This window comes from Cyprinus carpio, chromosome A16, assembly GCF_018340385.1.
Source record: "Cyprinus carpio isolate SPL01 chromosome A16, ASM1834038v1, whole genome shotgun sequence".
Classification (NCBI taxonomy): Eukaryota; Metazoa; Chordata; class Actinopteri; order Cypriniformes; family Cyprinidae; genus Cyprinus; species Cyprinus carpio.
Window position 1 is genome coordinate 22,075,639 of NC_056587.1, and position 23,015 is coordinate 22,098,653.

Consider the following 23,015-nt stretch of genomic DNA (forward strand, 5'->3'; position numbering starts at 1 on the left):
CTTCACTCTATAATAAATGACTTTATATGAATAAGTAAAATTATTAAAAACAACCCAACAATTATTATTGTATTTTATTATTCTATTGATCATCACTGGCTGAGAACAAAAAAAAAAAAACAACAACAAAGAAAAAGATTAAAAATTAAACTGACAGCCAAGTTACTGGTCTGTTTCATGCACATCGCAGCTGCATTTTTACACATTTATTTACATGTTCTTAGCTTCCACGATTTCAATGATGAGTCTTGTGATGCACCAACATGACAAGAGATTAAAAACCTACAGCATTTGTGCAGATGTTAAAATGCATGTGCAGTTATACTGCAGACAGACTGGATTTAAGACTGTACATTAAACAGACTCGATGGATATTACAATGCTTAAGAAGGCAGTTTTTCTAAGGCAAATTAATAATGGCTTAAAAGGAATCAAGAGACCCTTCAGAGCTAATGAATAAAACATTACTCCTCTCAGCTAATGAATAAAACTAACAACTCAATCAAAATATCAATTAAAACAATATATGTTAAATAAAAAAAATAAATAAAAAAAAAATTAAACACTGTTTGTTACATTATATCATGACTAAAAAAAATAAATCAAGGACAGAAACAATTAGCAAAACTATTGAACACACAACAGGAATAAGTTGTATTAAAAAACTTCACTTGAATAAATATTCTAAAACATTCTTTGTGTTCTTAATTTTACCACCACATTACAAGAAATGAAGTATCAAAATAGTGAAATGCAGTATATCGGCATATACTCCGAGCATAAAAACAGAAATACAAAGAAAAAAAGATTAAAAATAACTCTTTTACACTTGATGTCTTGGCAAAGAGCCCTTAAAAAAAGCCCTGTTTCTAACATGTGTGATTTACAGATTAGATTTAAATGGGGAATCAAGATCACAATGATCCTATGAAACCACACTCTACTCCATTGTCCACACGCTTGAGAAAATCTCATTAATTTTGGAATGAGATTTTGGTACCATCATCATCATTACCATCAAAAACAAATCAAAAATCTGACATGATTAAACGCTGTACATCCCAGGATATTACTTGTCGTATCAAGCATAAACTATGTAAAAATAAAAATTATTAAAAATAAATGCAACTCTTAATGTTTATAAACTGGGCCTGACCTCATCATGCCTTTCAATACATAAAACAGGACGCATACGCTTGCAGGGGCACAATTAATCAATCAACATACGCATAATTTACAGTCAGATCTCACGAGTAACGCGAGCTGTACAAATATATACACTCCTGTAACATCACAATATTAAAGTCATGAATAAAAAAACAACAGGATCCGAATGTGGTTTGAAGCATCATCTCACTGATTTTCAGCTTCGGTGTTGAGTGATGTATTTGTGCTTATTGTTTTAATATGACTGTGTGTCCATTAACGAGACACACTGGATACATATCAGACATTTATACATTTATAGTCAAAATTAACTCTTTTACATGTTCCTGGTGTTATTGTGAATAAGGTCCTGGTCCTATTTTCCTGCAGTATTGGTTCGTGCAGCTACACAAACGCTTCAGTATCAGAGTAAACAGGAGTCTCCTCATAAGAGTCAGCGACGCAGCGGGAGAGAGTGTTCGGAAGGGAACCATGCTAACAGGTCACGGGCTGCGTTCATCCAATCAGCAACACTGACACCGCAAATATGCAAATCAGAATGTTAACCGAGGATTTAGGAATGTGGCGTGTGAAATGTGGAAGAAGATAACCCAGGATTGACTCAGACTGAACTATTTCAAGTGTGAAAATCCCTAAGAGTTAATAAAGCAATAATCCCCAAGGAGCCGTGGTTTACGGTGAATTTATAACGGCTAAGGGGCGTTGTTAGGCATGACGCGAAGTGTTTACACCAAGCGGTAACCTCCCGTTCTCTCTCGTGAAGCCAAGACGGAAGTGTCTTAAACTGTAATTCGTCGACTGGCTGCAAAAGAGAGTCAGTCCCATAGATGTTAAAATGTTCAACTTTACAGCAGAAAAAAACATGTTTACAGCCTGGTGCAAAAAATCATTTTGGTCTATATAGCTAATTTTGCCCTTCATGACAACTGTGGGGGGAGGGGGGGGGGGGGGGGGGGGGTAAAAAATTTTTTTTATAACTCATCCGTTTAAATTATATTAAACCTTAAAGTTCTGCATAATTAAGGGCGGGGCCACTTGAGTGACATGTGGATTGCCGCTGCTGAGAATGCTGTCGAGCTAGGTGGGTGTGGCTTCAGCAACCAGATCCCGCCTTTTTGCCCATTTTCGATGATCCGGGAGTGACACGCGGTGCCAAGATGGTGATGTCTGGCTCCGCCCACTTTGGGTGACGTCACAGACAATACGTCCATGTTTTTATACAGTCTATGGTTTACACACAGACGTAAGCTAAGGTATGTTTGTAGAGTAATTTAAAACACCTTCGAACGTGGCTCAACCAATCAGAATCAAGGACCGGAACTATCCGTTTTTTTTAAGGTGCAGTCATGTTAACCGTCGTTCAGAGAAATCCTCATTTCATTTCAAAAGGAATCCATGCAATCCGGAGTTTCGTGTGAGGGTGAAAAGTTTCTCACAGATTTCGCTCATGTTTACGAAGACCCGTGCATGCTATGCGCAATAAAAAAAAAATTATATACACACACATATATATATATTTTCCCATGACTTATTCATTAGATTATTTTCATATTAAGAATTCGTTCTCGTTTTAAGTAAATAGTGGCCACGTTGTAATAATTTGTTCCTAAAACGAGGGAACAAATTAATATTGAATTTGCAGTGCTGACCAAGAGAAAGCTGCTTGGTTTGAAAGTGTCTACAACAGTGGACGATGTCATTATTGGCTGTGAAATTTCACTGATGTAAGCACATCTTTACCGGACAGAACCGAAAACAATTTGTGTGTTGTGTGTGTGGAAGAACTGCTACACAAACAGAGTTTATTGGCCCTGTGTGTCACATCTGACAGACCAGTCCTAATCTATACAACTACAACAGCGTCTGCTCCGGATCCAGAGCTACACCTCATTGATAGTTCTCTCCGAAGGCCGGTATTCTGCGCCCGTCTCCGACGCCACGATGAAGGACTGAGTCTTGCGTTTCAAGCGCGCTCTCTTGTTGGCCAGAGACAGGCTGTGCTTGCTGGAGGCGATGATGTCGGAGATGAACTTCTTGCAGTCGACGCAAACCTCCATGGTGTTCCAGTCTTCCACCAGCTCTTTCGGGAGCTCCATGTCCTCCTGAGACGAGGACGACTGACGCGTGTGCTTAGATAACTTAGAGAGACAGGATAGAGACGGTGAATATAAGCATCAGAGCGGCAGAGATGTGCTCCGTGGGGGGTTGCTGTACCTGGACACGGTGCGCTGTAGGCTGGGTCGATGGTGGCTCCCGCTGGGCTTCTCTGGCTTGTGACCGGCTGTGTCCCGTTTCAGGGTGGACGTGGACGGACCCAGAGAGTAAATGGGGAGACTGCCATAAGGCTTTGATGGGAGGCGCATCTAAAGCAACAGAATGGGACTGTTATGTGGAGAAAATTAAATGAGCTTCATTTCTTGGTAAACAAGAGGCCCGTTATGGAGTCACGAGTTAATGAAGTTACGTGTGCATAAAGAGGGTGTACAGATCATGACTTACTTTTTTACAGCATTGTGAACACACAGGCCTGCAAAAATCGAGAAAAAGATGATGCAGCCCCACTACTTTCGTCTTGGTTTCTATTAAATATCTAAAAAACAAGCAAGCAAGCAAGACTTTAATGTTGAAAGGCATGTTATTTCTTACCTTTTACAAAACTGACAGGTGTAGGACCAGGTGAAGAAGGAAAACCGCTTCGTCCGGCAGCAGAAGCACAGCTGTGAAAACAGAAACATCAATGAATTAATACAGTCAGAATCAACATGCACGATATATTTGCAATAACTCAGCTGCCAAAATAAACATGAGCTAGTTTCTAAAAGCTAAATATACTTGATATTTCCTTTAGCTTTCAGTTTTAGTCTTTTAATAGTTTCTGTTTTGAGTTAATTTTGATCAAATTATTAATTTTGATCTGTGGCATTTAGCATGTATTCAGTTTTAGTCTTTTGGTAAAATGTATGCAATATACACACTACTGTTCAAAAGTTTTGTTTTTTTTAAGAAGTATTTTCTGCTCACCAAGGCTGCATTTATTTGATTAAAAATACAGTAAAAACAGTAATATTGTTAAATATTATTTAAATTTCAAACAGCTGTTTTCTGTGTTAATATCTGTTAAAGTGTAATTTATTTCTGTGATGTGCAGCTGTATTTTCAGCATCATTACTCCAGTCTTCAGTGTCAAATCATTCATCACTCAAGAAACATTTCTGATTATTATCAATGCTAATGAAACTGTGATGCATTTTAATTTTCAGGATTCGTTTATGAACATAAAGTTTAAAAGAACAGCATTTATTTGAAATCGAAATCTAATGCAACATTATAAATGTCTTTATTGTCACAATTTAATGCATCCTTTCTAAATAAAATAATTTCTTAAAAATGATTCTAATACAATTTTTACAATTGACATGCTTCCTCTGAATAATAAAAGCAGTTCCCACCTTCCCCTTCTTCATGGCATTGTAAATGTCTTTGTACTGCTGAAACTTCTCCAGTTCAGCTTTGACCAAAACCTGCCGAATGTGCATCACTTCCTCCACCGTCAGAGACAGACACTCCACCGGGAAACAAAACTCCTCCTGTCCAAACAGCAGAGACAACACTACAGCAGCGACAGCATACTGACAGACTGCGACAGAAAACAGCCATAGTGACAGAGGATGAAGTCTGTAAGCGTTACCCATCACTTACTAAGGATTTTGAGCTGTGTCTGGAGGGCGGCAGGAAGTGACGCACACTGGTGGGTGTTTCCTTCTCGATGGAGTGCCGGCGCTGGGCGTGCTGACGTCTCTCCGGCTGCGGCGTGGACGAGATGGGCAGGAACATGGGCCGAGCTGAGAGAGAGAGGACGATAGAGACTCTTTATTTAACACTGTTATCAATAAAACTGACAGTAACTAGCAAGGACTGCCGGATGAAACAAAACAACATCAGAAACTAGCTATCAGTGAGAATAATGGTCTTAAATGAACACTTGCTTTAGTTTACAAGCCAGTAACAAAGACCATACAACACGTCTTCCCAGTCGGCTTGATAACTTTATTAAGAGCTGGAACATATATATATATAATAAATGCTTTAAATCAGTTTGTGAAAATGATAATCTGGACCCAAATATAAGGTAGAGGCTTGCTGACTGTACATTATCCTCCTCATTTTACAGCTACTCAGCAACTAAAAAATAAATGGACATTAAATATGGATTCTTTATTCATTTTAAATTAAATTTAAGCATTAAGTAATATGAGCAGAGATATTTTAGCATTATTTATAGAGCAGTGTTATTTTAGTTTTAATTATTAATATTTAGAATTTAATTTTTTTTAATATTTGAAATATATCTATTTAGATTTAAAGGATTTTTATTTTAGTTTTAGTAATTATGTACTTCAACTCAAACTAAGTTTATATAAGTATATGTGTTTACATTTTCATTTAAATTTAAAATTGAGTAATTTTGTCATGTGCTTTTGTATTTTTTGATATTTCTATTTAGCTTTAATTTATTCTTATTTTGGTTTTAGTCATTGTAATATTTCAACTTCAACTTATATTATATATATATTTTTTTTTTACTGGTTCAGTTAGTTGCTGGAGTATAAATTTAAAATAAAAAAATTTAATAAAATTATTTCAAAAAGTATAACTTTCTCATCTAATATTTGTTTTATTTTATTTCAGCTTCATTTCAATTACCAAGAAAACATTTTAATTTAAATGAAAGACATTTAAGAAAATTATTTTAAAAAATCATAAAATTTTTTAAAATAAACAAACATTTATTACTAATTTTATTTTATTGTATATATATATATATATATATATATATATATATGTATATATATATATATATATATATATATATATATATATATATATATATAAAATTTTACTAAACAATAATAGAATATGGGACATGAAATGTTTATGATGTTTCATATAAATTAGTACGACTCACTTTTCTTGCTCAGGACGGATTCTGGCGACGTGTCGTCCACCATGGATGTGGAGATGCTAGAGCAGCTGGCTGACCTTTGACCTAAGGTCTCGTCCTGAACGAGATAACACATCACTGAAGATAACTGAAGAGTATACGGACAAAAACGATGTGTATGACAGTCCTCACGTCTGAATCAGAGCTGTCCAGTTCAGCCAGAGTCGGTGCTTGAAGCCTCTTCCTCTGAAAGCCGCCGGAGCCGTTCTGCTGAAGCGACACGCCATTGGCCAACGACAGCGCCCCATACGACTACCACACCTCATCACAGAACAACAACACTAAAAACAAAAACAAATAAAAAAAAAAAAACAGATACAAAGAAAATGAAGGATGTTTTATTAAAAAAAGTATGTATTTTGACAGAAACATTATTTGCAGAATGAAACCTAGTACTTGTTTCTAACTTATTCTGAATGTGCTGATTCCAAAAATAGTAGCTTTTACTCATCACACATCACGCTTTCTCACAAAATCTGATACATTTTGTAGCATTTTTCTGTTTTAAAAGCATCTGTTGGTGAAGAAGTCTTGTGCTCTCCCTTAATCAGCAGAAAAACTGACACAACGTCTTTGACATTAAACCTTGTTTTTTTTTTTTTAATAAGTGCATTAAAACTGATGCATATTTATAATTTGAAAAATCCTAATTCTAGGTTTTCGATGCAAAGTTTTTAAGTGATATTTTTAAACTCAGCATCATCAAATGATGTAATAAGGCCTTTTTATTTGCAAATCAGCAGAAATGTTATGAGATACAGGAATGTGTTATGATTACCAAAATAAATAAAAAAAAACTGTATTTTACAAAACCCTCAGACATTATAATTAATCCTACTTTTTGTAGTTGTTGTTGTTGTTTTCCATAGTTTTGCATTTCTTTTATTTCAGAATAAAATGTGAGGTGTGCAAAATGATGATAAAAGTGTTTCTCTGCACGAGCAGTGAGTCAGAAACAGAACAAACATGAGCACAGATGATGATGATAAAAGTGTTTCTCTGCACGAGCAGTGAGTCAGAAACAGAACAAACATGAGCACAGATGAGAGCCACAAACTAAAAATACAAAATACCAAAAACAAAAAATACCAAACACTATATCGCTTACAGGGGGGTCCTTTTATTTATTCATAAAATAAATATGAAATAATCTTCTGAATGTCAGCTCTTTACTAATGCCATACCGAAATATATGTTAATATTTGAAAGTGTTCCAGGTTTACATATATGTATTTACTTCAATATATTTAATATATGGAAATATACTACATTTGTGTACGGTCAACACATCACATATTCATATGTGTTAACCTTCATGTGAATCAATAATCCTGTTTTATTGAATTGCATAGTTGATCTACTTTCCCTTGGGCATGTTTCTATGATCATCAATCTAATAATAATAATCAGTGTTAGCAAGATGACATCAAAATGGATTTTAAAAATGGTCACATTTCATTTGAGGGTCTAAAAATATAACAAAAATATTGAATTGTTGATAAACCCTGAGAGACGTTATTTATCTGAGGGCTTCTAAAAACTGAGTATTAAATCTTTATTTATAAATGTATAGGACCCTCAAATGAACGGCTCCCGGTGATACAGATGAAACGACACCTGACTCATCACAGACGGCATTAATGCATCACGTCACGGCTTTACCTGATGAATCAAAACTCTGAGACATGCTAAGAGGCCGAATGGCTGCAAGAAAACAGGCAGGGGTTTAGATTCACAACAGCAGAAGAGCGTTCATTCAGTGATACTCGTTGTGAGTACTGGTTATTACAGCCAGATCGGAGACATTTCATTCATTTTCAGTATACAGTACAGACCAAAAGTTTGGAAACATTACTATTTTTAATGTTTTTGAAAGAAGTTTCTTCTGCTCATCAAGCCTGCATTTATTTGATCAAAAATACAGAAAAAACAGTAATATTGTGAAATATTATTACAACTTAAAAAAATAGTTTTCTATTTGAATATACTTTAAAAAAAATAATTTATTCCTGTGATGCAAAGCTGAATTTTCAGCATCATTACTCCAGCCTTCAGTGTCACATGTAACATCCAGTCTATCACATGATCATTTAGAAATCATTCTAATATTCTGATTTATTATGAGTGTTGGAAACAGTTCTGCTGTCTAATATATTTGATGAATAAAAGGTTAAAAAGAACTCCATTTATTCAAAATACAAAAAAAATTTCTAATAATATATATTCTAATATATATTTTCTTTACTATCACTTTTTATCAATTTAACACATCCTTGCTGAATAAAAGTATTGATTTTATTTAAAAAAAAGGAAAGAAAAAAAAATTACTGACCCCAAATTACTGACCAGTAGTGTATGTTGTTATTACAAAATATTTATATTTTAAAAACATAGCTTCTTTTTTTTTTTTTTTTTCTTTTTTTTTTATTCATCAAAGTATCCTAAAAAAGTATCACATGTTCTGAAAAAAATATTAAGCAGCAGAACTGTTTCCAACTTTGATAATGAATCATCATATTAGAATGATTTCTAAAGGATCATGTGATAATGATCCTAAAAATTCAGCTTTGCATCACAGAAAAAATGATAATTTAAAGTATAATATATTTAAAAACAATTATTTTAAATTGTAATAATATTTCACAATAATACATTTTTTTTTTCTGTATTTTTGATCAAATAAATGCAGGCTTGATGAGCAGAAGAAACTTCTTTCAAAAACATTAAAAATAGTAATGTTTCCAAACTTTTGGCCTGTACTGTATATGCAGACGGACTGAATATAACAGCCATGTATGAAGCTGGTACTTGCGTGCAATCAGAGCAAACCTCAAGACCAGTGCAGTGACCTTCATACATGATCCACGATGCACATTCAGCTGCTTTATATGACTTGCCATTAACGTCCATCTCAAGGAGTAAATGCACGTGCAGCACTGTACACGTGTGTGTGTTAAAGTCTCACCAAATCGACTCCTGCGGATCATATCGGGCGACACGGGCCTCAGCTTCCTCTCGGATTTGATCTCCTCCAGAATGCGCTCGTGCAGGCTGGGAGGACGTTCGGCCTGCGGTTTGAGTTTACGCGCCGCCACCTGAAATCACACGTACATATCATGGAGTATTTCAGAAAGAGCTGCATGAGTAGATTTCATTTATCTTGTCGCAAGAAGCATGCACTGCAGACAGCACATGCAAATCAGTCTGGGTGAAGTGTGTATGAAGTGAATAAGCAGCACTCACGGGGTTAAGGGGGGGTCTGGACCTGATAAACTCCAGTATGACCTCGTGAGCGCTCTTCTTTAACCTGGGAGGAATATCTCCATTCACCTGAGAGAGAAACACACACACACACACACACCATTAAAGCTCTTATAATTGCGGCCACTGTCTATTAATATAGTTTAGATATAGTTTATGTCATAAACAGGCGATAGCTATTTAGCAATTAATATTTGTTTTGAATGCAGCTTCTGAAAATGTTAATTGGATCTTTGATAATTAAGTTAATGTGTAGTTTACATGCCTCATTCTAATTTGATGCCACAAATCCATTTTTGTGCAATATTTTAGAAAAGCAGAGCAGGGCACGAATGCATGAACTTAATAAAATGATGCAATGCAATGCAAGTCACAAAAACGTCTCTCAAATGCATAAAGAAAGAAAAATGTTCTTACAAATGAATTGGTTGAGATTGAAATAAACTCTTCTTCTAAATAGACCCATAAGCGTCAGGGCAACTCACCATGACCTTGCGTAGCTTGTAGCGTTTGGAGCGGATGTCGTCCATGAGCATCTCGTACGGCGTGAGCTGGAACTCGATCGGCAGCGGGTTATACTCCCGCTCCTGTACCTTCTTCAGCTTCACGCCGTTCCTCAGATCTCGCATCACCTGCACCCAGAGCCACGCCTGACCGCAGCACACACGCGCCAATACATTACAGAGACTATTCCAGAACAATCCAGGGCTTTTTCAACATAATATCCGTCATAATATTCCCAGGGAATGCATGAACTTGATCAAATGTATCGTGCTCATTTATGTTTCTATTTAACATACTACAACTAGTATTTTAAAGAAACAAACAAAACATCAAAACAACTATTAAATTTAAAGAGGCAATTCCCTGAACATTCTGAAAGAACTACAAACATTTGAAAAATGTTACACTTACATTCAACTGAAACATTCCAGAAAAAAGTACTACAAAACATTTGAAAAAAAGTTCTATGTTACACTTACATAACTTTAACTGAAAGAACATTTGATCATTTCCTTGAGCAAGTTCCCCTGATAACTGCTTCTCCCAGAAAATTCTATGAACAAGTTACATTTAAAATGACATATATGTCATCAAGCATCAGTCAAATCGAATAAAATTTCTGAATGTGTAATATTCTGTTGTCAATGTTCAAGGTTTGATTCGGAAACATACTCAGTTCATGTCATCATCATCAGTCAAATCTGACAATAATGTCATCATCATCAGTCAAATCGATAATATTTCTGAATGTTAATTGTCTGTTTGTACTCAACTGGATGAGGAACAAATAGAGCCAATCAAACGTCAGGTCACTTACCCAATCAGCATTCTGCAGCTCGTTTAGCTCTCTGCCAGGTTCGTCAACGGCGTCCCCCTCCATCTTACGCAGGTTCTGTCCAATCAGAGCGAGACACAACATTTCAGAGAGCAGCTGAGAATCTAGACGCGGCAGTACAGGAAGTCTGTTATTACACCTGACAACTAGATCAATCTCACCACAGCTGTCAAGAACACATGCAGGTCTTATTTCACCCCAAAATCAAAAGAAACAAACAGGAAATTATATTTTGCGTAAGGAAAATCAAACCTGTTTTGAGATTTGTTTGCACTTTGACATTATTTTCCTGACAATTAATACCTTCACAACAACAACATTTTTCTACTAATTAATAAATAAAATAATAAATAAACAACAGATAAAAAAAAAAAAAAAAAAAAAAAAATTTACCATAAAATAAATAATTATTCACCAACTACACTCACTGTTCTTCCTTATATTCACTTGTCAAACATGTTTAGTTTTGTCATTTTGAGTAATTTACCAGAAAATATGAAAAATAAAACATAATTCAAAATATTAACAAAAACTACAATAGCACACCAATGATACTAAAATAACTGAAATAAATTGTATATATTAAAAACTAAAATTACTAACTGGATAAAAAGAAAAAAAACATAAAAATAAACTATTAAATCCTAAATAATCCTAAATAGTGACAAAAAAAAAAAAAAACTAATAAAATGCTAAAACACATGACAATAAACTATGATAGTATATCATATAGATAATACTAAAAAAAACTTATTAAAAAAACTACAATTACTAACTGGAAATAAAAACTAAAACTGAAATAAAAACATCACAATCAAAAGAAATAGGAAATTACATTTTGCATATGGAAAATAAAACCTGTTTTTTTTTTTTTTTTTTTTTTTGCATTGTGACATTATTTTCCTGACAATTAATGCCTTTTGCACATGCACATTTGTTTTCTGTTTATGAATTTACAGGTGAGATAAATAAAGGAAAAATGTTTGTTTTTTTTTTGTTTTTTTTGCTATAATAACTGTGATTTCTCACTGATTTACTTTTAAAACACAAAGAACAGCAATTTAAAACCTCCTCACATTCACTTGTCATGCATGTTTAGTTTTGTCATTTTATTTGAAGTCATTTCTCCCTGCAGCTGAGCCCAAACGGTGGCGTCATTATGTAGTTTTGGAAATAAAAGGCTTCATGGTGCGGTAACAGTAAACCCTCATGAGAACGAGCACAGAGGGAGACGAGTGGCTCGTCTCATCTTACACACTAAACCCCATAAAGACGCTCTCCTGTGGAAAACAGTGAATGCAGACTTTAAACACTACAAATACAAAACAATACCCAAACTGTATGCCAACACAAAGCGGACACTATTAGTCCAAAACAATGCCGACACCATTAGGACTCGAAGGCAGACTTTAAACAGTCCACATATAATGTGTTAGTCAATGTTTTTACACCAAGAACACAGTCCTCTCTCAGGCCGTTTTTGCTGCTTCTGTGTAAACACACTCTTTCCATGTGAAATGAGATCAGTGGAGACAAATTTCCATCTCTCCCAGGTCTGGGTTTTATGTTTCGCTAGGACAGTTTTATTTAAGCCATGTTATTTGGCTGTCAGATTATAAAGGGCACAATCAGAGGAAACATGGAAATGTCACTATAACATCTGAGGTCAAACCAACAATAAAATTTATTCGATCGCAAATCATGTTACGAGAGCAAGAGCAAAAATGTCAAACCACAGAACAGGGTTATTATCAATAACTAAAACTTAAATAGATACTAAATAAATAAATAAATAAATAATTTTTGCAAGCTGAAATGAAATAAAATATAATTCAGGGTAAACTGAAGTACTAAAATAAATAAAATATTTTAAAAAATTAAACGAAATAAAATAAAAAATAACCCAAATAAAACACTTCAAAAAATTAATACTAATTTAAACCAAATAACTAAAATACCGAAACTGAAGTACTAATATAACTAATAAAACTAAATAAATGAAAAAAAAAAAATAATAATAATAATAATAATTATTATAATTATAACAAATAATAAATATATAAAAAAACTAATAAAAATTACAAAAACCACCCAACAAAAATTAATAAAACTTTAATTAAAATTAAAAAGAATGTTAGATGAAAAACTAAAATTACTAACTGGAAATAAAAACTAAAACTGAAGTAAAACTGATAAATTAACCCTATATATATATATATATATATATATTATATATATATATATATAATATATATATATAAAATTATCAAAATGACAAAAGCACACAACTTACATAAAACTTAAAAACATTATTTCATTAATATGAAAACAGAAAATAAAAATATAATCATATTAATATTAACTATAATAGATTATAAAACTTAATCTACTATAAAACTATAATAGAATACCAATTATAATAAAATAGCACTGACATAAATATTAGATGAAAAACTCTAATTACTAACTGAAAATAAATACAAACTAAAACTGAACTAAGGCTAAAACTGAAAAAAAAAAATTATTTAACAATATTTAAAAAATAAATAAAAATAAATTACTCAAAAAATATAAAAATAAAAGCTAATCCAAAGTATTAACAAAAACTATAAAGGTATATAAATAACACTGCCTTAAATATTAATGTAAATCTACAGGGAGGAGAATGGGATGAATCTCAGGAACATAGAAATAATGGATTTAGCTTGATTAGTGGCTGAAGTCTGAGCTGTGGGTCTGCTCTCACCTCTTTGGCGCTCTGGATCTTCTCCAGGAAGGTGCGGAGCTCTTTGGTCTCGGCGTACAGAGCTCGACACACGGCCTGGTAGTGATTGGGCGCGTCTGCCGGCGCGGGCAGGTGAAGGGCACACAGCTACAGACACAGAAGAGAGCAATTCATTCAGCTACATTAATGAACTTCATGTTAAATTATTCATCACATACATGTCCGTGTTGGGAATACACAACGATTGTGTCATAAATGAAATAAATGGACAGAAGGTGTGGTGAGTCACTCTTGGCTTCACACTCCGTCTGCAGCACATTAGTGCAACAAAAACATCAACACAGAGCTTAAATACACGCTGCTCTCACTGGGATCAACAGATCAGAGCAAAACTACAATTCTGTGAATGAATGCATGTGTAAAAAAATAGCTCAGCGCACACTGAGCGCTTAAGCACATTGCATTGTGGGATACAGTGTCTCATGCAGTGAGCTCTGCTAGCATTTTGAACATTTCATCCAGATGTACGAACACAGAAGATTAGCATGATGTGCACAGTACGTATACTACAGTATATAATGCAGAAATGGCAGCCTGTTGAGATCATGTGTACAGCTGGAACAACTAATTGAAAAAATGAAAATAACAACAAATTTCATTAGTCGGGTCAGTGATTAGTAAAAGCAGTTTAAAGTAAAGAAAACATACACAAAAAAATAAAAAAAAAAAGTTTGAGAGAGAAAAAGATAAAAAAAGTTTAGAAAATGATTAAATATTTTTCATAATGCATGAGTATAACATCCAAAACAACAAAAAATAAAAACATAAAAGAAAATGCAAACATTTTATTCAAAAATTATAAGTGTAACAGCGAAAGGAAGTGCAATTATTTGCATCAAACAATATTATAAACAAACAAACAACTTTTACTCCTATATCCTATAAAAATAATTAAATTTAAAAAGTTCTGCTGTTACAACTGTGATTTATTATAAAATTAAAATCATTTAAATATAAAAACACACAAACATAGAAAAGTTTGGAATAATTAAGATGTTTGAATGAGTCTCTCCTGCACACAAAGGCTGCATTTACTTTTGAATGAGTCTCTCCTGCACACAAAGGCTGCATTTACTTGATAAAAAATACAGTAAAAGCAGTAATATTGAGAAATGTTTTTGCTATTTAAAATAGCTGTTTTCTATGTGAATATCTGTAAACTGTAATTTATTTCTGTGATGCGCTGCTGAATTTTCAGCATCATTACTCCAGTCTTCAGTGTCACATGATCTTCAGAAATCATTCTAATATACTGATATTTAACCAACATCATTTTGCACATTCGATTTGCACAAGGAGAGCACTGAATATCTGATTTATCAATTATTTTTTCAGATTACGTGATCATCAACACAGATGTTAGTAGCAGCCAGTCATGTGACATCACTGAAGTCTACTGTTACTTACTACAAAAAAACGTAGCCTATGATACCTTGATGATGTCACGGTAGCCGCGGATACGGCAGGGGTGGGCGGGATCCCGCTCCCGGTCATCCTCGTCTTCCTCAGTGGCGTCGTAGCCTTCATCGCTCTCTGCGTTGGCCACGTTGGTCATGAGGTCGATGAGCTGCTCGAGCGGCAGACTCAGCTCTCGCTCCTCGTTCTCCTTCAGCCCGTAATCCAGAGCCTTATAGATCATGATGCCCAGAGACTCGATCGCCTGCCACAAAAACAACCCAAACACACATCAACAGTATAAATGCATTTCATTTCATCAGTGTCTGTGTTGTTTTTCATCTGAACGTGCTTCAAACTAGATATATTTACTTGTATGCGATTCTGTATTCATTCTTTCTTCTTTTCAACACAAAACATGATATTTTGAGGAACCAAAGAGTTGACATATTTTTTTCCCATTCTATGGAAGTCAATGGCTACCGTCAACTCTGGTTCCTCAAAATATCTTCTTTTGTGTTCGATAGCTGAAAGAAACTCATACAGGTTTGGAACGACTTGAGGGTGAATAAATGATGACAGAATTTTCATTTTTGGGTGAACTATCCCTTTAAGACTTGTATAACGTAACATAATATCTTGGCAATATTTCTAGTAAATACGGTGAACAGTTCTGGGAATTTTAGTGCACTGGAATGATTTCGACTCCTTGAGAAGTGCACTAAATACCGAAGTTGGGATATTTGAGACACATATTCTAAATCAATTCCCAATTATATATATATTTTTTTACTCAAGAACATCAAATACATCTCGTGCCACAAGAACCTCAATGCTTCCAACAACAGCAGGTTTCAGGTTTTTCTTTCGGCTGAACTGACGCGGTGGAGCTTTCTCTGTGACCTGATATGGTGAAACTAGTCTGCTTACATTGTGTAAAGCCTGTTAAAACAAATGTCAACTCCTGTAAGGCTCAAACTTAAACATACAGGATCCAAACTCTAATCCATCACACAAAAACATAACCTAACCAAAAAATAATCCAGGACCCAAACATCCAATACCATTATCAAATTAATCCAAGTTTTTTACCTTCACCTCGCGAGCTGTTTTGTTCAAGGTTTTTGAGGATGAGTTCACATCACATTACAGTAAAAATTGGAGCCAAAATTGTGTCATGTTTGACTGGACACACAACCTTTGAAACCATCAAAAAGATATTTTCTTCTCGCTTGTGCAAGCGTATAATCAGAACAGGCCCGTGACCCAGTTTTCAGGCTGTGATGAACCAGTCGAGAGCCACTAAGATAACAGCATACAGAGACGCGTTCTATTCGGTCACATTACTGAATTACTGACTGATTAGTGTAGAATTGTTAGGCTAATCATTTGCACACCCTTCGGTGACTTAGTATTTATTTTATATTTTATATGCCAAAAAAAAAAAACATTTAAAAGTCACACTAACACACAGAATACTGTCAAAAATGTTTGGGATCTGCGAGATTTTTTAAATATTTTTTCATGATAGAAGTCTCTTCTGCTCACCTGGGCTGCATTTATTTGTTAAAAATACAGTAAAATTGTGAAATATTATTACAGTTTAAAAGAACTGTTTTCTATGTGAATATGTGTTAAACTGTAATTTATTTCTGTGATGCACAGCTGTATTTTCAGCATCATTACTCCAGTCTTCAGTGTCACATGATCTTCAGAAATCATTCTAATATGATGATTTATTGCTCAAGAAACATTTCTGATTTTTATCAATGTTTAAAATATATAAATATTTTTGTGGAAAGTTCAAAAGAACAGCATTTATTTGAAACAGAAATATTTTGTGTTTGTTTTATTGCTTTATTGCGATAAATATTTTGTATCATTATTAATTAACTTTTGATGTCTTTGCTGAAAAAAAGACTCCAAACGTTTGAACAGTGCATATGCAAAATGAATTGGATTGAGTCTTTAAAATGGTTTAAGAGAACTATTACATTTTAACGTGTATTCAAATAGAAAACAGATATTTTAAATTGTAATAATATTTTACAATTTTACTGTCTTTGTTGTATTTTTAATCAAATAAATGCAGCCTTGGTGGGCAAAAGAGACATAAATAAACAAGTGAGTTTAAGCACTTCCTTTAGTAAATTCATTGATTCTCTGAATTATCCAAAAGTATGCATTGCCACATTTATTTGATGAATGTTCTGCAAAAAGTATCCTATCATAACAAGTATCGGTCATTGGCTTACAGTGAGTTAGGTGCATATTTAAGCGAGAGTCCATCATGCAGTCGGCTCTAGTGAACGCATCATAAACCAGGAAGGTCAAAGATGCTTGAGATGCAAACAGTGATCTGTCAGGTCTATATGTCTCTAATTGGCCTTTAAAATGTCACCAGCTGTTGACATCAAATTAATGAACTTGTGGAGTGACAAGCTTGCAGAGAGACCAGAGAGAGCGGAAACATGACCTGGTGCTGAAAGCGCACATCTGAATTTAGAAGAACACAAATGGGCTGCAAACGTCTCCAAGCTGCAGGAGGTAATGTGGTCATAGAGCTGCCTTTCACTAGTGAACTATTAAAAACATTGGTTCATTTAAATAAAGCTGATAAAAAAAATTATATTATTTAATTAGGTGACACTTCTAATTTTCATTTAGTGTAAGCTGTAGCACTAAAATTACTAACGGGAAATAAATAAAATTAAAAACTAAACTAAAACTAAAGAAATAAAAAATAAATTAAACCTAAAAAGCAATTTCTAAAATAATAATAACAATAATAAAAAAATCTGTTAATTGAAATAAAGCTGAAATAAAATAAAATATAAATATCAGACAAAAAAAAAAAAAAATATTTATGCAACAGTTCTAATTTTCTTGCAGTTTAAGTTGAAACACTAAAATTACTTAGTGGAAATCAATAAAATATAAAACTAATCTAAAACTTAAACTTAACTGAATACAATTTCATCCTAAAAAGGTATCTTTTAAAAAAAATGTTAATTGAAAAAAATACAAAAATTCATCTTAAGATGAAAAACATTTCTAATTTTTCATTTAGGTTGAAGCAGTTAAATAAATAAAATCTAAAACTGAATTAAAAATAAATTAAACCTAAAAGGCAATATTAAAACAAAACAATAAAATTGACAAAAGCACAAAACAAAATGACTAAAAATTAAATTAAAATTAAGACAAAAACTTGAAATATAAAAATAAAAACAAATTCAAAATATTAATAAAAACTACATCGAATTTTTAAACAACTGTGTAGCAATGCCCTGGCAACCATCCACACCACCATAGCAACCATATGGTAGCAGCTGGAAACAGAAGTGTGAAACAGAAGTGTGAAAAATTTCTAAATGTTATGGATCTAAGACTGAATGAAGAAGCGTGTTTCTGGTCATTCACAGATGCTGTCAGGAGGAATGAGCCACAGCGTTTCTGCGCATCACTCACCTGTGTGGAGGATCGGCTGGGGTTACGCACACCTGTGAGAGAACAGAACAGAAGACAGTCAGAGACAGATGAATAAGAGCTCAGACGACAGCTTACAGTGCTCACTACACATCCATTACGTAACAATCTGCAGCGCTGTTCTTTCTTACATAAAAACACTCTGACAAACAGGACGCAGATAATCTTTATGCATCTGATGATGACTATTAACACAACAGTTTGCCAAAAAAAAAAAATGATTTAAAGAAAATGTCCTCACCCTTCAGGCAACCCAAGATTAGGATGAGTTTGTTTCTTCATCAGATTTGGAGAAATGTAGCATTGCATCACTTGCTCTGCAGTGAATGGGTGCCGTCAGAATGAGAGTCTGATAAAAACATCACAATAATCCACAGCACTCCAGTCCATCAGTTAACATCTGGAGAAGACAAAAGCTGTGTTTGTAAGAAACAAATCCATTTTTAAGATGTTTTAAACATCAAACTGTTGCTTCCGGTTAAAATAATCCATAATAACACTTCCTCTATATGTTGTCTCTCGCATCAAAATCCAGACACATATTTGTTTAGAGCTGTTTAAACGGTGCTTGATCTGTGCAGATTTCTCTCCTGATTCACACCAGAACACTTTTTCACTGGAGGAAGTGTTATTATGGATTATAGACGTCTTAATGCTGGATGTGTTTCAGCTTTTGTCTTCTCCAGATGTTAACTGATGGACTGGAGTGCTGTGGATTATTGTGATGTTTTTATCAGACTCTCATTCTGACGGCACCCATTCACTGCAGAGCAACTGACGCAATGCTACATTTCTCCGAATCTGACGAAGAAACAAACTCATCCTAATCTTGGGTTGCCTGAAGGGTGAGGACATTTTCAACAAATTTTCATTTCACCAACAACCCATATTTTATTTATATACTGTAGCACCATTAATTACAACTCAGGTCATTTGGTTTTGATCGAATATGCAAAAACACATGAAATTTTGAAATCCATTTAATCTCAGAGTGTTTTTGCAGCAGGACAAGGCAAAGATCTCTCCGCTGTTATTCTTCAGTCGACAGCAAATGAGGAACAAGTTCACCACCAACACTTTTGACAAAACAACCTGCAAACACAGCTTATCGACATCGACACCCATTCTCATAAAATAAAGAAACAACAAATTAATAAAATAAAAACTCAAAACCAGCACCTCTCCTCTGGGGATATCTCAGAGATCTGCAGATATGAAAAGTCATAAATCTCAATACTAACTCATGCATTTCTCATCAAACAATCTGAGCTACTCCACACTGGTTTTACATCTCTACTGTATGTCACACATAAACACATAACTGCAAACTCTATTTAGTCTCCTGAGCAATGAAAGAGAAACCTCTGAGCAATAAAATCATCTTCTGGAAAGGCACCAGCTCAATCCATCTGTAATAAATATCTCAATCTTTTAAACCGTGGATAAGCTGCACAACGAGCACATTTCGTTATTATCAGCAGCACTTCAACATGTGAAACGATTAAAGCATTAGGGATATATCACCTTTAATGCCTTTAATAGGACTTACAAGGACTACAACGATTTTAACCTCATTCTCCATTCAGGTCAGTTTCAGACCAGTGTTTAGTATCATTACTTTTATAGTTTTTTATTAGTATTTTGAATTAGATTTTATTTTAATACTTTCTATTTTCATTTTTGTGATTTTTATTAGTACGTATATATAGTTTTTATTCATTACTATTTCAGTTTTAGTTATATTTAGTACATTTAATAAAAAAGTGAAACATTTCCTTGGCAACAGGGTTATTATTATAGATAATTAAAACCATCAACCAACCTTTACATATCTTTAAATAAAATAAACTTTAACTGGAATAAAATAAAAACTACTTAAAATTATTTTATATTATAGTTGCCGAGGTTTTATTGTTTTAAACTGAAATAAAAATAAATAAAAACTAATTAATAAGATAAAACACACACAGAAAACAACTAAAGTTAAAGTGAAATTATAAAACTTTAAATATTAATTTATTTAATAAAATATTACAGTATCTTAATTATACTAAAATAACACTGATTGGCAACTAGCTGAATTAAAATAAGTTTAAATAAGTTTTACATTTTATGTTATTTTATTTCAGTATATTTCAAGTTACAAAATGTATTTATGTACGTATTTGTATGCATTTATTTTTTTAATGGTTTTAGTTTTAGTTGTAGTTAACCATCATAACTCTGTTTTATACATACCCAAAACAAATCCTAAATCCTGGATTGTCTTTACAGCATAGGCCCTGATTAGGAGCTATTTTGTTTAACAGCATGAGTATTTCTCTGTGCATCAGAGAGCATGTAAACAACAGAGACTGTGAGCACTTACATGGCTTTTACGCTTCATTAATGCTGTCTTATGATTATTTTAGACTCATGCATGCTCGATTTTCAATCTGACCTGTAGATAAAAGCCTATTTCACAATCTCACGCGCTAGTTACATAACAGATCAATGCTGTCAAAAATGTACAGTGCAAAAAAAAATGCATGACACAATTACATAGCATTTCATATCCAATTCTTGCACATAAGGTGATGTATTCAATGCACATTCTGTGATGCAGAACACTAGAAGGTAAAAAGGGAAGCATATAAGCTGTTTCAAAACATTTGCACCCAAATCCATCATATGTGTAGGAATGCAATAATGGATGCGGAAGGTGTTGGTTTGTCACCTGATCTGTCTCCGGAATGAAACCGCACCGATCCGTCTTTATAGATCCTCACGTGTTCCGCTCCTCCGGAAGCAGCAGAGCCGCTGGACCCCTGCGAATCCTCCCGAAAAGAGCGACAGCACTGGTAACACACAGCCCACGCCTGCTCCTCGTTGATGGGCTGCTTGTAGAGATGTAAAATCTCGTCCAGGGACAGATCGTCCTCATCCTCGCTGTCCATAACGGGGCGCGCATCCTCCTCTTCCTCTCTCAGCTTGTGTCCGTAATCATCATCATCTTCATCTCTCCTGCGAGCCATCGTCTCATCCTCTCCAGCAGAGAGAAGAGGAGAGGAGTGCTGGGGACCAATGCACCTGCGCTCGGTGTGATGATGATGATGATGCTCACTGCTGATTCTGCCTCAGGAACGGCAAGCTACGTCAAGCGAGGATGCAAAAGTAGGCGTGGCTTGTTTATATTAAGACCCTACGAAATAAAAAGGAGTTTACGTTTAAAATTAAATTCTAAAGTCACTTTATATGTACAATGATACAATAAGATAATCTGTAAGTGTGTTCAATTATTACGAAAGTTTAACATTTGAATTCTTTATCAAATTATTTATTTAAAGCATCGCGATGTCACGTGTTGTTTGTTACTTTTCTCAGCGCTGGCCTGGACGGACCAATCAGAGTCGTTTGCGAACACAGGTACGTATTTTTTAATAAATTAATTTATAGAAATCGCTGAGTGAATTTTCATTTTTATGTCAGATTTAAAAAAAAAAAAGCTATAATTAAGACAAATACGGCTACTTTTTTTTATTTTTTAAGAGAATAAACATCTCCAATAATATATAAAACGGCTCAATGCAGGCTCAATGCAGGATTCGGTCCTCTGAGCCCTTAAGCGCACCCTTGTGGAAAAACAACAGTTTAGGAATGATTCGGGTGCCAAATGTTTGATATTCTTTGAAAATTCTCATCGTTTTGAGAATCAAATTACATATCAGTTATATATGAGTGACCTGAGGTAGCGTTGATTTGCCACCAGAGGGTGATACGCCAACGCGCTTTACCTGTTTAAAGAACATTTCCACCACTTTCCTTTGATTAAATATATTTCTTGTGTAGTTTAACAGCGTCCTCCTCACATGTGTTCACAAATTAATCATAAATACACCTTAGTAGCTTAATTTTCGCTGTTGCTCGGCGACCTTCCTCAGACAAACGTTCAAACCAGAGCCGTTGAAAAACGTATTTAACGGCTCTGGTTCAAACAAGCTTACGTAATTAATATTCATAAGCTAAGCCGTTACCAAAGTTTGATTGGCTAATTCACCAACTGACTCAAAATAAAATAAAATAAAATAAAATAAAAATAAAACTACTGTATATAGAAATATCTAAAATTAACTATTTTAGTCTGGCTTTCTTGTGTAGTTTCTTGTATGCTTTTGTTTTTATATTTATTAATTGTTTATGTTTTTTACTCTTTAAATGTTATTGATATAATCTATTTATGGTTCTATTTGTATTTTTTATTATAATTTTAGTGTCATTTGCTTGTTCTTGCACTTTGAGCTGCACTGATTTGTTTGGAAAAGTGCGATATAAATAGAATTTGATTGATTTCTTGATTATTATTTAAAAAAATCAAAATTAAAATGGGATCTGAACATAAAAATTAAAAATAATTCAAAAAATATTAGATGCTAAAAAAGGTAAATATTTGTTATTCCTATATCTGAAATTTAATATTCAGACTGATATCTACACGAAATCACAGAGTAATAATATTACTTTTGCAATAATTAGAGTCATTAAAAATTTCTGTGGAATAATACTCTCATTGCCCTGCTTCTGACGATTAGATGATTGAT

At 33.9% G+C, this 23,015-nt stretch overlaps 1 protein-coding gene across 1 annotated transcript; it reads right to left on the reverse strand.

Moving 5' to 3' along the window:
* Positions 1 to 3,047: 3,047 nt before the first annotated feature.
* Positions 3,048 to 22,368, reverse strand: LOC109060347 (protein spire homolog 1-like). The gene is made up of 18 exons (XM_042773327.1): positions 22,212 to 22,368; positions 21,155 to 21,619; positions 18,421 to 18,452; positions 14,987 to 15,214; positions 13,516 to 13,641; positions 10,752 to 10,826; positions 9,916 to 10,080; positions 9,413 to 9,499; positions 9,135 to 9,264; positions 7,824 to 7,873; positions 6,302 to 6,421; positions 6,134 to 6,227; positions 4,867 to 5,009; positions 4,617 to 4,754; positions 3,814 to 3,884; positions 3,667 to 3,694; positions 3,390 to 3,530; positions 3,048 to 3,305 (listed from the first exon to the last, which is right to left on the reverse strand). The coding sequence occupies exons 2-18, from the start codon at positions 21,450 to 21,452 to the stop codon at positions 3,048 to 3,050; spliced, it is 2,184 nt and encodes a 727-aa protein (XP_042629261.1). The 5' UTR covers positions 21,453 to 21,619; positions 22,212 to 22,368.
* Positions 22,369 to 23,015: the final 647 nt, after the last annotated feature.

Excerpts from the sequence above, each read along its gene's own strand:
- LOC109060347 (XM_042773327.1), bottom strand. The coding sequence starts at position 21,452 with ATGGCTCGCAGGAGAGATGAAGATGATGATGATTACGGACACAAGCTG. Across the intron at positions 10,081-10,751 it reads AGCTGCAGAATGCTGATTGG|GCGTGGCTCTGGGTGCAGGT; the intron begins GTAAGTGACCTG and ends TGCTGCGGTCAG. Across the intron at positions 7,874-9,134 it reads GATCCGCAGGAGTCGATTTG|CCATTCGGCCTCTTAGCATG; the intron begins GTGAGACTTTAA and ends GTTTTCTTGCAG.